The sequence below is a fragment of the Labrus mixtus genome, chromosome 15 (genome assembly GCF_963584025.1).
Source record: "Labrus mixtus chromosome 15, fLabMix1.1, whole genome shotgun sequence".
Classification (NCBI taxonomy): Eukaryota; Metazoa; Chordata; class Actinopteri; order Labriformes; family Labridae; genus Labrus; species Labrus mixtus.
In genome coordinates this window covers 18,807,688-18,821,932 of record NC_083626.1, presented here as the reverse complement: position 1 = coordinate 18,821,932, position 14,245 = coordinate 18,807,688, and the positions used below count along the sequence as shown (strand labels likewise).

The 14,245-nt window shown below is 40.7% G+C and overlaps 1 protein-coding gene across 2 annotated transcripts in view; it reads left to right on the top strand.

The window, feature by feature from the left end:
- The window catches only part of LOC132989625 (metabotropic glutamate receptor 7), a 65,044-nt gene that overhangs the window by 31,720 nt on the left and 19,079 nt on the right, over nucleotides 1-14,245 (top strand). For both annotated transcript variants that reach the window (XM_061057338.1, XM_061057337.1), the window contains exons 4-7: nucleotides 3,158-3,293; nucleotides 3,839-3,993; nucleotides 6,636-6,773; nucleotides 8,580-8,780. In XM_061057338.1, the coding sequence (XP_060913321.1) occupies nucleotides 3,158-3,293; nucleotides 3,839-3,993; nucleotides 6,636-6,773; nucleotides 8,580-8,780 (630 nt within the window). The remainder of the gene's footprint in view (nucleotides 1-3,157; nucleotides 3,294-3,838; nucleotides 3,994-6,635; nucleotides 6,774-8,579; nucleotides 8,781-14,245) is intronic.

Sequence of the window (14,245 nt, the reverse complement as noted above, 5' to 3'; positions counted from 1 at the left end):
TATTACATTCTTTCTAACTTCTTCACAGATGGCACATTGCTGTGTGAAATGGTGTGCGAGTGTCAGTTTGTTTCAGAAAGTTACATAAACTGTTTGACACAGCCTCTTTCCATCCTCACAGAGGTGTTTAAAATGTAGACTTTTGAACGATGCTAGACCACTTAACATGCAGTCCTGATGACATTTACTGACAAAAACAAACCCATAATAGCTGCTTACTTTTTTTTTCTGCTCCATTTTCTGCTCACCTGCATGTTCTTTTTCACTCTTTCATTGATTCTGTGAACATTTCAAACTACACAAAGCCTTGTTATAAAAGCAAAAACCTGTGGTCACAGCCTCAGACTCTGATGCTTCATTAGTTAGCTTGGATAAGTTGTAAACATAACAGGTCTTCCCTGTGTCCTTTTTACATCATGTCTTGCCACCTGAGGCAAAATCTCCACCTGGGAGGGCCATGTGTGAGTGAGCAACTCAGGAATATTTCAGGGGCAGGCTGTTCTGAAATGTTCTAGAAATGTATTTGGAATCAGTCTTCATAATGCTGGGAGATTAAACACTAATATCATGCAAAAAATTACATATACATATGTAATATCACATTTAATCACATAAACTGACCAATAAAAAAATGCTTTTTAGAACTGGCAGGGTTTCTGCTTCCGCCCCCCAACTCTGAATCAGCCAGAAAAAACATACAGCACTGGAAGAGGCTTATTGTCCAGTGCTAGTTCAGGAGCCGAGGGAGATGTCAATCAAATGCAATCTGCCACGCCTACACAGTTAGTAGAGAAAGTCTGCAGAGAATCAAGCTGTTTGATTTTTACTTGTTTTTTTTTTCTATTAGATATGAGTGTTAATTTTCACTCTGATTTTTGTGGAGGCTTAAAGACATGCTCAACTTTAAAATCACATATGCATTTATCTATCTCAAGCCAAATATCCGGAGGCATTTAGCAGTTGCTTTACTACGTTATTACTATACAATCCTCTTTCTTGGATAAGACTTCAATGAACTGGGAGTAAAACACCCCTCCCCTCCTCCAGAGCCTGAAATCCATCCGTCTCACATCACACCATCACCAGCCAAGACAGACACATGGCTCTTCTATAAAGCCACTATTTGAGTCGAGAGCTCTTTCAAGTCAAGGCGATGCTCTCCAGTGACAGGTGAAGGCGGTCCGACCCACAGCAGAATACTGTGGAAGTACAGATACAATGCTCTCATTTCCATCATGCCTGCCCTCCCCCTGACTGACTGAGCGTCTGGCTGACTGACAGATGAGGTATTCCGCAGGCGTTCAATAATTTAGCTACCACCGCTACACTGCTGGTCGGCAGCCCTTAGGGCAGACTTAAGCCCAAAGCACGTTCAGCTCGGCCGCTCTCTCTCTGTCTTTGCGAAGATGGGATCTGCTCCAAGTGCTTCTTATCTTCATCAGTGGCTCTTGTGGTCTCTGTCTCTATTATTGACTGTTGTGACCTATAATAAATCTCTGTTCAAGACTGTTATACCTCTTCACACAAGCCCACAGGGTTGTTTTTTTTGTCATAACGGAGTTATTGCATTTTCATGAGACTGTTTTTCTTCTATTCCTCTGTGTACTTAATGTGTGTGTGATACGTGCTGTACCTGCCCTCTGGAATTGAAAGATGCCATTAATACAGTAGATTCAGATATTATCCAGTGAAAGAATATATTCCTAAAACGTAAACCCAGACTTGCAGTGTCATACTGTCGGATTTCTGGCTGAAATAAACTAAAATCTCTGTGCAGAGAAAGAGCTTTAGTGTCATCCCTTGGAGACCCACAACGCTGGCTGTTCTGCACAAATAACACCAGGCACGTTTCACTCTAACAGGATACCACAAACCCTCAAGCAACAGTGAGACCATTTGTGGGATCTCCATTTTTATGTTTAGTCCACTTAGGGGAGATAACAGCAGTCATCCCAGCGGTCTTTTGTCTTGAATGGAGAAACGTTTCTATGTCTGCCTGCTAATACTTGAAAAATGAATAGTTAAGAGGAGGCTCAGCAGTTGTCATTTTGCTAGTTCGTGCCTTTAGAAATGCCACAGTAAACCGTGACTGGAGATGTGTGTTCTGCCAGCTAAAAGCTGTTTATATCAAAGTAATGAGCCCAAGGAGACTGGCAATTAGGAGAATCCTTCCATTTCTCTGTCTACTCAGGGAAACTCAAACTGAAAGGTTATTGGGTAGGCTATTAAAATGCTTGAGTGGGATACATTTTAATTGGTTTGGGTAGAGCTTTGCTGTTGACTCAGGACACAGGCTGCTGCCTGGAGTCTAGGCCTACAGTAGTAATGATGTTCTCTCGTGCAGGTGAACATATTATCTGTTTATACAGCGTGCCTCAAAGGTTAGTTTGTCCTCTGCACGTTTAATTACCACCTTAGGTTGAACTATTCTGTTCGGTTTTTTATGAAAGATAATTTAGCCTCTCTACTCATTAATGAGCTGTTTAAGATAACCCTGAAGACAGTGGTATCTACAAACTGCTATAAGCCAATCGCAGTCAAACACTGTACCAGATAGCCATTAACTGTTTAGCAATGCACAGAGCAATCAGAACTCTTTATCCTGTACAAACTCGTTAGTGGTGACCTGCCTGAGAATGATTAATTCTCAGTACTAATATCCTCCTTGTTTTTTATCGCCTGCTCTGCTATCTGATTGGTTCAGTGTCCAACGAGAGATGTTTGATAATGATTTTAAATGAGAAGTCAATAGTGTGCTATTGTATTTTCTGTATCCATAAGATGAAATCTGAGGCTTTATGTCCCTCTTGAAGTGGACCATTGAATTTGTTATAGCAGATTTGTTTCCGTCTTACTTTCAATGGTTTTGGTGCTCGGTCGGAGGGCGCCATTTGAGAGTTATATTGCATGCCGCTGTGGTTTTCAGCTCATTTCCAAGTGCAAATGTATACACCCAAAGACTATCATTTAGACTATATAGCAGCAAGCATGACAGCACCAACAAAGTCTTACTATTGTGTTCTGATGTTTTCTATTTCAGTAGGGGGAAAAGCAGCTATTGTGACCCCCGGCTTCTGTTCCACTGTGAGAGTGTGTGAATGGGTTGGGATCATCCCAGAGGCCTTATCATTTCTTACTTCTTTCCCCATTTGAAAAGGTGGAATCTGCATCGCCCAGTCTCTGAAAATCCCTCACAACCCCAAGTTGGAGGATTACGACAAAGCCATCGCACAACTGCTGGAAACGCAGAATTCGCGAGCAGTCGTCATCTTCGCCAGCGAAGAAGACATACGGTGAGGATGGGAGCACAATGACGAGCGTTGATGACTTGCCATGTTGAGGTCTTTAATCTCTGAATAGCAGCTCCTGAAGACAGGCTAAAGGCACAGATTTATCATGCATGCTGCACAAACGTACCACCAACAACACAAACACGAGCATGCCTCAGAGGAGAAGAGGGAATACAGATCTCAACAAAGCAACAGAGATATTGTTTCATTCACTACAGCCCATGGGACATGGTGTAAAGAAACACAGAATGAAACATTTAGTACCTGTAAATTCAAAATGAAGACGCTAGCAGTGGATATGCTTGTGAAATGTAAAAGAAGATGACTTGTACTCCCTCTAAATAAAACATTGGAAAAACACCTATTACACAGAAATACACAAGCTAACATGAACAAATAAAAACAGCGTCCTTCCTTTTCACAGAATTCTTTGACAGAGTTCTCACATCCAAACTACACCTTTGAGCTAGCTTTGGCTTTGTGTAATAGATATTGGACTGCACACACCCTCTTGTTCTCTCTTAATTCACACATGGATGTCCTTGCAGGGGAGTTCTCAATGCCACCAAGAGGGCCAATCAGGTGGGCCATTTCCTGTGGATTGGATCTGACAGCTGGGGGGCCAAGAGCAGCCCGATCCACCAGCTCGAGGATGTAGCAGTGGGAGCGGTCACTATACTACCCAAACGCTCATCCATTGAAGGTACACACACACACACGCACACACACACACACACACATACACAACTTGCTTTACTGAGGGCTGTATTATTTGGGAGTGCCGGTGGGAGTTATTGTTTTCTATAGTTTTTTATCTTAATCATATCACTAAGTTAAACTTTTAGAATGTTAACTGAAATTGTATAACAAATTATATTCCTTTAAGAAAACTAAGTTACTTTTATTTAAATAAGTTAGGGATGTAATGCTACCTTTCAGTACAATTCTTCTTTCTGAGTAAGAAAGGGACAATTCAAATCGATGAGACACAAAATATGTTGCAATATTTGTTTTCTATCAGCAGAGGGCTCTATTTGCTTTTGGCTTGTTTGACACCAGTAGCGTAAAGGTTTTTTAAGGTTGACAATGCATCTTGTTTCAAATGAGGGACGCAAAAGCAAAGTGAGCAGACGATACAAAAAAACATGCAAATATCACAAGAGATGAAAAAAGCAAAAAGCTCAACCGAAATGATAATATGTAAAAAGTCGTTACGTTGAGAAGCTGGAGACCCTGAAAACACATTAATAATATACGCTGGCCCTATGTGATAAAATTTAGTCACACAAAGTCAATTGGTTTTTAAAAGCACGCCCTGAAAATGTGGTAAAAAATGTTCACCTTGTATTTGATGTAATTGGCTGCTTCCAGACAGGAAACAAGTTAAACACAAAGTGGACATAAAGACACCTTATAAAGCATACTATGGTAATTATGGTTATTTATTCTTGTATAGCTCTGTTTTTTGTCCCCACTAACATATCTATAGATATAGCTAGCTATAGCTGCTAATTTAAAATGCCTAACCAAGGTATGCTTACAAGCTACCTGCTAACCATGACTGCTGTTTGTCGTTGCTATGGACAGTTGGATTATCAGTACTTGTTAGTTGTAAACAGCACTGATGGTAGTTACTAACAGCCAATGCCATAAAACCAGAACAACAAGCTAGCAGATGCTAAAATAAGTCACAGAGGTAAGTGGAATTGCAGATTCTCGTTGTTCTCTGTTGGTTTATTACCTGCAGCAACCTTTAGCAGATCAGTAGCCTTTTCATCCATCGTTAATATGAAAATATTGATTGAAGCAGAAACTATGATCAAACAGGCTTACAAAATGCTGTGACTTTTTGTACAAAAACCACTCCCTTTAAAACACTTCAAAGACTATCTGTGGAATTCAATGTATTTAAAAGGCGTATTTCAATGCCATTCTAGCTTTTTTTTGCTGGTGGTTGTCTTGTTTTTTCTGCTTCAGTTGACAGTTTTTACATTCCTTAGAACGACTTTCAACAAACTTCAGAGAACAAATCTGACCTTATTGTTGCATTTGGCCGTGGGTCAGACATGACTGGAATAAAGGGAGTTTTGACAAATGGATCTTTGATCTTATTGGTCTCTGCAGAAGATGAAAAAATTATTTGCTTTAAAAAAAGTTTAATTTAAGCAATTAAATTACCTAAAACTAAAGACTGATTGTCTGATTGTTAACATTTCTATCATAAATTCAAAAAAAGAAATGAAAACGATCAATTGTTTCCACAACTTAGGTGTGCATTTCTCCTAAAGCTGAAGCTGAAATGAGTTAACCCACAACAAGAAGGAGACAAAACAGGACAATAAATTGCTGCGTCTGCCACGACATGTACAAATTCACCACAGAAGAAGAATATTATCTGCTTGTACTTTCTATTTTAAGCCCTTTCTGGCGTCACAATCCTAATATCCACTCATCATTAAATCGAGGAAGTTTCATGAAGCTTTCATTAATTAAGGAGGTCCAACCAGGACACATGTACACTCTGGAGACAGTGAGAATATTATTAATTCACTATGCATCATTGATGGTCTTTTGAAAAGAAAATCAGCTGAGTCATTCAGCTCTGATTAGCCATTATCACCTCTACCCACGACTCAGCTGATTTGACTGGATAACAGAGACAGAGAGAAATCCACATTATTCTCAAGACAAAAAATTATATCTGTGACAAAAGTTAATATATATATATATTTAAACAAAATCCATAAATCACAAATCGTTCAGTGAAGTTTAGTCCTAGCTGGGTTTCCTGACCCACATTGTCTGTAAAAGTTGCACAAACAATAGAAAAGATTCTGGCATTAAAGACTTCCTTTTTCCTTTGTTGCAGCAATTTATCTTTCTTCAGGCTAATGCTCGATTCAGGCACCTAAGCCCTTTTGAAACAAGTGTTACGCTAATACATCATGCCTTCAACCATGGTTAGTGTAATGGATTTTCTGAAGTGAGGAAAAACCTGTTCTGCACCTACAGGACCTCGGAGCCTCGGGCACCAGGCTGTGGCACCCCATACAAGCCCTGCGTTATTTATTATGCATCCTGTTTTTTAATTAATGTAATTTCCTAGATGAAAGAAGTGATTAAAGTTCCATGGGGCCTTGAGAGGAAGAGGAACCAATGTGGTCAAATTTTGATGAAGTAGTGCTTGTTGGTGTGCTTCAAACACCTAGCGGCCAGCACACCATCACCACCCCCACCACTACTACTACACTCCTGCACAAGTCGCGCTTCATTTCCTACAGGTTTGAATTGGTTGATAATTGGTCCGGAACTGAGCCGTTCTTTCTCTTTCCTCTTTTTTCCCAGGGTTTGATGAATACTTTACTGCGCTCACCCTGGAGAACAATCGCAGGAACGTGTGGTTTGCTGAGTTTTGGGAGGAAAACTTTGACTGCAGGCTCCTCAGCGCCTCCAAGAGAGAGGATACCAGTCGTAAATGCACAGGTACACGAGTTTTGGCTTAAACATAGTCTGAACATTTCTGTACTACACTAATGGATGGTGCATATTTTATCTGTCCGTGTCAGGTTGATGTGAACTTGACCTTTTGTTCCCGTTAGAAGCTGCAGAGAGACTGGGGTTGGGGTTTTTAATGCAGCCCCTCTCGTCTGTGGTGCAGTCAGAGAGTCCAACACCAGGTGTTTTCACCCAGCGGGTGCAGGACAGGCTGAGTTTATTATTAGAATAATAATGCACCACGTGTCTTACACGTACTACAGTTGCAGACTATCTTCTCCTGTGGCTAATGTCCTGTAACTCTCAAATCCCATATTCCCTCCATTTTGCCTTAACCCAGTCACCTTGACAGCTCAGCTCAGCTCAGCCGTGCTGAGAGTACTAACAGAGCCAGAGTACACTTTATTTCAGTCGGGAAAGTTACAGGGACAATGACAGAAAAATGCCATCTCTGTGGAAGCATCGATGAAGGCGTTTGGAACAGTGATGCATGTTCGTATTACCTAAACACTGGCTTCTAACAGTATGACAGGCATTGCACTGCATGTATTATCTATATTATGAGGGTGATGCCTGTGATGTGGGCTGCTGTATTAATCTTGCCTGCATACGTGATGACGGTGAAGGCAGTGTGACACAAATGAGTGTTTGCTGAGGGATTTCTTTTCATTTATAATCTCCAGTTTGGCGTCTTTTATCACGCGTCAGAGACAGAAGATGCTCATTCATCGAGTGAACCCCACAAACCCTCCACGAGATGACAATAAATGAGTTTTCTTCTTCTTTCATCTCCAGCGAAACTGTCTGTCTCTTTATTCTTGTTTTTTTAATACCTCAAGCTGCTATCTCTGAACATGAGGCAGGAGTCCTTGGCATTCAAAGACTGTCCGTTTAGCACCCTATACAGAGCACTCTGAAAAGCAAAGAGGTTATGTGTGGGCTGAAATGTATGTTAAGTTATGAGGAATGGGCTGAAATGTCAGCACAGATTGCTTCTGACCTCCCTCAGTGTGCAAGTCTCCCACATTCTTAAATGTTTCCATTTAAACATCAGTGTATCCTCCACATTTGAGCTCTAAGCAGCTATCACTAAGGAGAAGATTTTCTTTCAGTATTCAGAGTTATCATTTTGGTTTACTGGGAGCTTGAATGTTAAGATAATGATGCTAATGATAATGATCATGAGGATTATGATGATTATTACTGCAAGCAATAGTAGTGTTTTGTTATGATTTTAATTTGCTCTTTGAATTGCAGGTTTCATCTTCCAGGGGTATAAAATTGCTAGTTCCGTTTTGTTTTACAGAAAGAGAAATCCAGCAGGGCTTGTACATTATGTATTCATGCAGTGTATCAGCGGTAGAGGCTAAACCTTTACGGCAGCCCATAGTGAAAGGGCAGTACACTGGGAGGAGGATATAAAAGAGCAGAGAGCTGCTGTGGAAGAGTATGTTACTAAAGTTCATGGTGATCTTCATCACCTTGCAAATGGGACAAGTGAGGTCTGTTCTTAGCAGCCTATTACTTTGTGATACACGGCAGTAATTCTGAATGTGCTGTGTTTGTCAAAAACACTTTGTCACACAGCTCAGCTTGGTACTTAAACTTGGGAACTTAATGTGTCTTCTTATTTTTCTATACCACATTGTCCCTCTGGGTGTAAATCTGTCCAAATCAGAACAAGCAGCAAATAGTAAAATGGAGGACTGAAAATGACGTTTTGGGGATGGTTGGGAGTTTTGAAAGGATGCAAAGACGAATGTCTCATGCATTTTGTTTCCCCCCTTCCTTCAGGCCAGGAGCGCATCGGGATCGACTCCAAGTACGAGCAGGAAGGGAAGGTGCAGTTTGTGATTGACGCAGTGTACGCCATGGCCCACGCGCTCCACAACATGCAGAGGGAGTTGTGTCCCGATCACCCTGGCGTTTGTCCACAGATGGATTCTGCTGAAGGGAAGACTCTGCTGAAGTACATACGCAACACCAGCTTTAACGGTGAGTAAGGCATCACGAAGGTCTGCACAACAGATGCCTAAAGAAAAGGTTTCACTTTTTTGTCCTCAAAGTTTCAGGCTTTTTTTTATGGAAATGGAGCTGAAGCCTGATCGGATGAGCTTGTAGTTTTTCTCTTGAAAAGGATTTAATTAAAAAAAACAGATTTTCTTATGCTAAAAAAAGACAATAGTTCTGGAACTGCTTCCATATTAACTCTGAAGCCTCCTTAAAACCAGTATACCTAACAGTTATACCTCGCATCAATGAGAACATGTCTACTGATGTTGAAGTGAGACAGGTTCAAATAGGCCGCACAAATCCAAGCAGCACCTCATTAACAATCTCTGCCTTGTAATAAAGCCTGTTGACTCCCCCCCCCCCCCCCCCCCCCCCCTTCACTTGTTTTAAAGTGTAGAGTTTATTTGTCAATCTATCAATCAAACAAATGTATTACTCCCTGTAGGGGTTATTTGTTTGGAACAGCTTGAACAAAAGCGATAAATAATAAATGAACCACAGCGAGGAACAGACATCAGGAAGTTTAACATTGAAGCTAAAAAAATCTAATCTAAAATAGTGATGTTACTGATGAATCAAAAAACAGTCTGAATCAAATCAAGTATAAGGCCTCGTGTCCACCTAGTGTTTTTTCCGGGCAGAAAGTGCTGGTCGTCCATGCTGTCTCTATGACAACAGTTTGTAGACAACGGCTGCTGTATGGCTGTATGGCTGTATGGCTGTATGGCTGTATGGCCGACACTGCTACGATCGTTTCTTTCCCGATGGCGGCAAAAAAACAGGTCATATGATACATTTGGAAAAGTGCAGCGGTGACGTCAACGGTGCCTTTCTGAAAAGTTGAACGATTTTCAACTTGAGCGCTCAGGGCGGCCGCACAAAAAAGGCACAGCGCTGAGAAGAAAAATGCTAGGTGGACACAGAGCCTAATTAAGGATAAAAGGACCAGATTCTTTAATGTGATAGCTTCAATTCTGTCAACTTCTCTGTCGTCCATCTTTCAGTGTCTTTTAACCTCCTAATTGTTCTCTTCTGTTTCTGTCTCTAAAAAGATCAATTTCAAAGGTATTACTTCCTCAGATTGATGTGATTAAAGTTTGTCTGTGATCAGCACTGGGTCACTAGCAGAGGTCTGCTCATAGCAGCAGTCTTCTTTAGAGAATATGCAGATCTAAGAATGCCACAACTGTCCATTCAGAGTTGAATATTTAACTCAGGTGTGGAATAAACTTGTGTACATATATTTATGAACTTATGGAAGAACCCCCTACGAACACTACGAGGTAAAATAAAGTCACATTTTCCTGCAATGCACACTTGCAGGCCAGCTACGATATAAATATTAATTCATTCACGGTTCAAAAAACATTTTCAGGCTCTGAGAAATATTTTGAGCCAATATGACATATTATGGGTAGGCCAGTACTTGAACCTCTACATTATTCAGCCCTTTACAGAGATACTTAACAATTAATGACAAATAGCTATTAATGACGGCTGCTCTGAAATGCAAAAAGGGAGGGGAGGAAGAGACAGCCAAATGGGAGCAGAGTTTAAATCAAGCACAACCTTTGTCATTACGAATGTGCCGGCGTGTATCTCAGCCAGTGATCGTTCAGGCGCTCCTCTGATGTACACTGAGTCGTCACAAAATGTTCCAGATAAGATTCAGCTCTTTTAAAAAAGGAATCATCCTAATCTGCTCACAAAAGTGTCCTACTTTTCGACGTGGATCCAGCTCATTGTGTTAACAAAAAATCACTCCACTCTGATGTATAATACATGAGGAGGGGAATGTACTTGTATGTTCCTTACTGGGTTTGTTGTATTTTACTAACAACCTGTTGGTTTATTTCATGTTTAATATCACCTCACTGTATGTTTTATACTAAATATAAAGCACAGTGTTATGAAGTTACAGTGATTCCATGCACAACATACAGACTTGAAGAGTTTCATTTGTGCAGCCACATTTGACACTTCTTATTAAATATTTTCCTTTTAAATGAGGTTGGTGATTACAATCATACTTAATGTCCGACACCTGCAGCACATCTTTAGTGCTATAAGTAGGGCTGTGACTAAAAATAATATCTCGTTATCTTTGGGGGATTCCGACAATAATGATATTTGACAATATTCAGCATTCCTCAAAAACATGTCAGTAAAAGTCTTGTATTGTACTAGCTCGCTCTTGTTTATTGTAACTGAGATATTGTTCATTATATTAAATAATATATTTAAGAAAAAACGGTCTTATTCATTTACTGAAAAATGAGTCATTCAAGTAAATACAATTTTTTTTTAAATGTATAAACCACCAGAGCAAGTATTGAAATCAAACAGTGCAGGCATGACAAACATTATTACCACAGCATTTCAAACTAGGCTAGGCAGGTTGTCCAAAGTAGTCAAAAGTGTTTTTTGTTATTCCGGTGCCTTAGCTGCTGGGTAATGGTCGCCCGCTCACTTCTAAAGCAGATTCATTCGCAGATGGTGCAAGTTAGTTGTCGAGCTGTCTTTCATGGAAACCGCTTTCCAACATAGTCTGCAAAAGACATTGATTAAGGCTGGTGCCGTGCAGGCAGCTACGCTAGCTTAGCTCTTTGTGATGCTTGGACACTGGATGTGTTCTCAATGCACATGCTCAGATATTTGTCCTACTTGTCTTGATCATATGCAGCGAATGTTTGTTGATTCTAAAGTCGTGTTTTAATTGTTTTGTTTTTTTTGCTAAATGAATGACATACAGAAAATTGTCATTTTGCACATCGTTAAAACAACAATTACGATATTCTACTCACATGTAAAGACTTGATTTAAATGTTGGCCTTTATTTTGTCATGTCAGCTGATTTGTTTTGTTCATCAAATCTTTAGTTAGGGACAGGTCTGTCTTGTCAAGATTATTTTCAGTAAAAAAAAAATGTGTTTCCCAAAACCTAGAACATTTTCTGATTTAATCTGTGGTGACAATACTCATTTTCTGGGGCTGTAATGTACTGTAGAGAGATCCATTTAAATCACTGCTGCGTTTCTGACAGTTTGTTTACTAAAGTGGAGGTCTGTCTGTGGCACAGAGAAATATGCTGTAGGATTTGGCCTCAGCAGCAGCACTACACATATTTTAGTCAGAAAACTCTTTTTGTATATGTTTGTAATATTTATTGCAGCAGCAGAACATAGTTTGTGTTTGGCGTCTCGGCTCCGACCTCAACACTCCTCGCAGCTTTATTTTATAAACAGGAATCTGAGGAGAGATGGGATGAGCTTAAGTCTACAGGGCGACGCTCGGGCGGTGGTGGTGCTGAGCAAGAGTGCAGTTATTGTTGCAGGTCAGAGCGCGCATAAAAGAGCAGAGTGAGAGACTGGAAATATTGCAGCTAAATAGACTAATTGGGAGGCGGTGTTGGCAGGTGATTGTGGATAATGACGCATGTCAAGTGTAAAATCAGTGCAGCTCGAGTTGTCTGCCTGAACTAGCTCACAGGCGTCGCCTCATTTCTCGCTGGTTTTGGTCTTTTTCTCGGGAGTTGAAAACAAGAACTAATATAGAATGTTTCATCAGTGTTATAAATTTAACAGGCAACCCTGCACTTGAAAATGATATTGATCCATCCAGTGAGTAACTCGTACCCTAACCGTTAGTGATTTGTTTATCAGTGTTTGCATAACATTAATCATTTTAAGGTTTATTCTTTACAGTACTTTAATTTGAACACAAATGTGTTTTAAATAAGTGTAAGTGTAAAAATAAACTGTTAGTGAACTTAGAGGCTACAAAGCTGCCTGACTACCTACAGTACACTGTCGCTATGGCAGCAATGCAGAGTTCCAGCAGACAAGAAGCCCTTGGTTTTTAAGGTGGCTCGAAAGAAAAGGCAATGTCTGTGTAGTGCTGAGAGTCCAAGGGGACCTTAACTAAGAGTAGATTCATGCATAGGATTGACAATCTGCTGTCCAATCTCAAAAGCCATCTGGGCCTGTGCTCACTTTTTTTGGGGGGATGTTCTGCCTCACAAAAACATTTACCTCAGTGTGACACCAACAGTGAAAGAGGCTCATTTCACCTGAGCCCAAAATGGAAATCTACACCTTCTCCATCCTCTGCCTCTTTCATTCCTGCTATTATATTCTCAAACCTTTATGCTGCTGTGGCTCAGGCCTATCTCACTTGCCCTTATTGCATTTAGACTGGAGCCACGCACATTATCCAGTGTATGTGTCGCTGCTAATGTATGTTTCAGAGTGGAGGAGTGTAAGCTTCCTTTGTTGATCTCCCCACTGCGCCGGAGTCACGGAGCTGAAGAGTGAGAGGCAGGGGGAAAAAAAAAAGAGGAGAGAATAATGATGCGAGAGAAACACAGCAGTGGATCCCCAGTCCACCCACACCGCTCTGCACAGCACAGCAGCAGTGCACTTTTGTCATGTCTTAGTTCAGAGCCACATGCAAATGCATAAATCTTTCATCTTAGACAGCACTTGCACTAAGGAGTCTACACAGAGCATTTTGCTCCCTTGAAAATATCAGGCGATGGGAAATACAAAGGAATTCCTAATGTCTTTTTATCTGCACACACAGAAACGCTGCTTAATTATTTGCTCTAAAGCAGAAGAGCGCCAAGTGCCCAATCACTCACGTCACTTTGCTGAATGACTTTGTGTGTTTGTTTATTCGTGCCTGTTTTGGCTGGGGCGGTGCGGTAAGAATGGTAACCCTGTCACAGCATTCACTCACAGGAGTCAATACCCTGTCAACATCTTTATAGACGGTGTCAACAAGTCTACTGCCTGTTTGGTGGAAACAGAAGTGACAGGACGGTGACTGCCACCCACCGATCTTTATTCTGGTTTTCAGAGTGGGAGAATTTTCACTATGGGCTTCACATGAATGCTTGAATTCAATGTGAACAGCCGTCGAGCTTCATTTTCTGTGCTGACACATTAAAGGAATTAGTGTTTTACTTCGGGACAGAAAGGGCAATGGGTCAAATGCCTCCAGATGCACCATTTCTGCTTAGTGAATGTGGACTATAAGTACTGTTTCAGCAGATAAGGAGGGAATAGAGTTGCATAAACATGGTTATAGACTATTTAGATCTTAAATACTGACTATCCTAATTTACAATGATGTAAAAAAGTCAAAAACAGAAATGTGGGTGCTTGTAAACAGTATTTTTATTTGAACGCCCCCCATCCTGTAGCCTGGAATTGGCTTTTTCTCTTGCTACCTCTGCCTTTCTTGTTTTACTAGAGGCCCTTGGCTGGAAACTTTTGTAAAATGGTCAATGACAAATGTCCTTGGAAAAATACAGGAGGGAGATGAAATTCCCTTCTGGCTGAAAACGAAGGAAAAGGTGTGGTGGCCTTCAGTCCGAAAGCCACAAGCTCTGTTCTACATTCAAAAGCCAACATGTTCCCGAAAGTGTTTTGGACATGTGCTCTTGG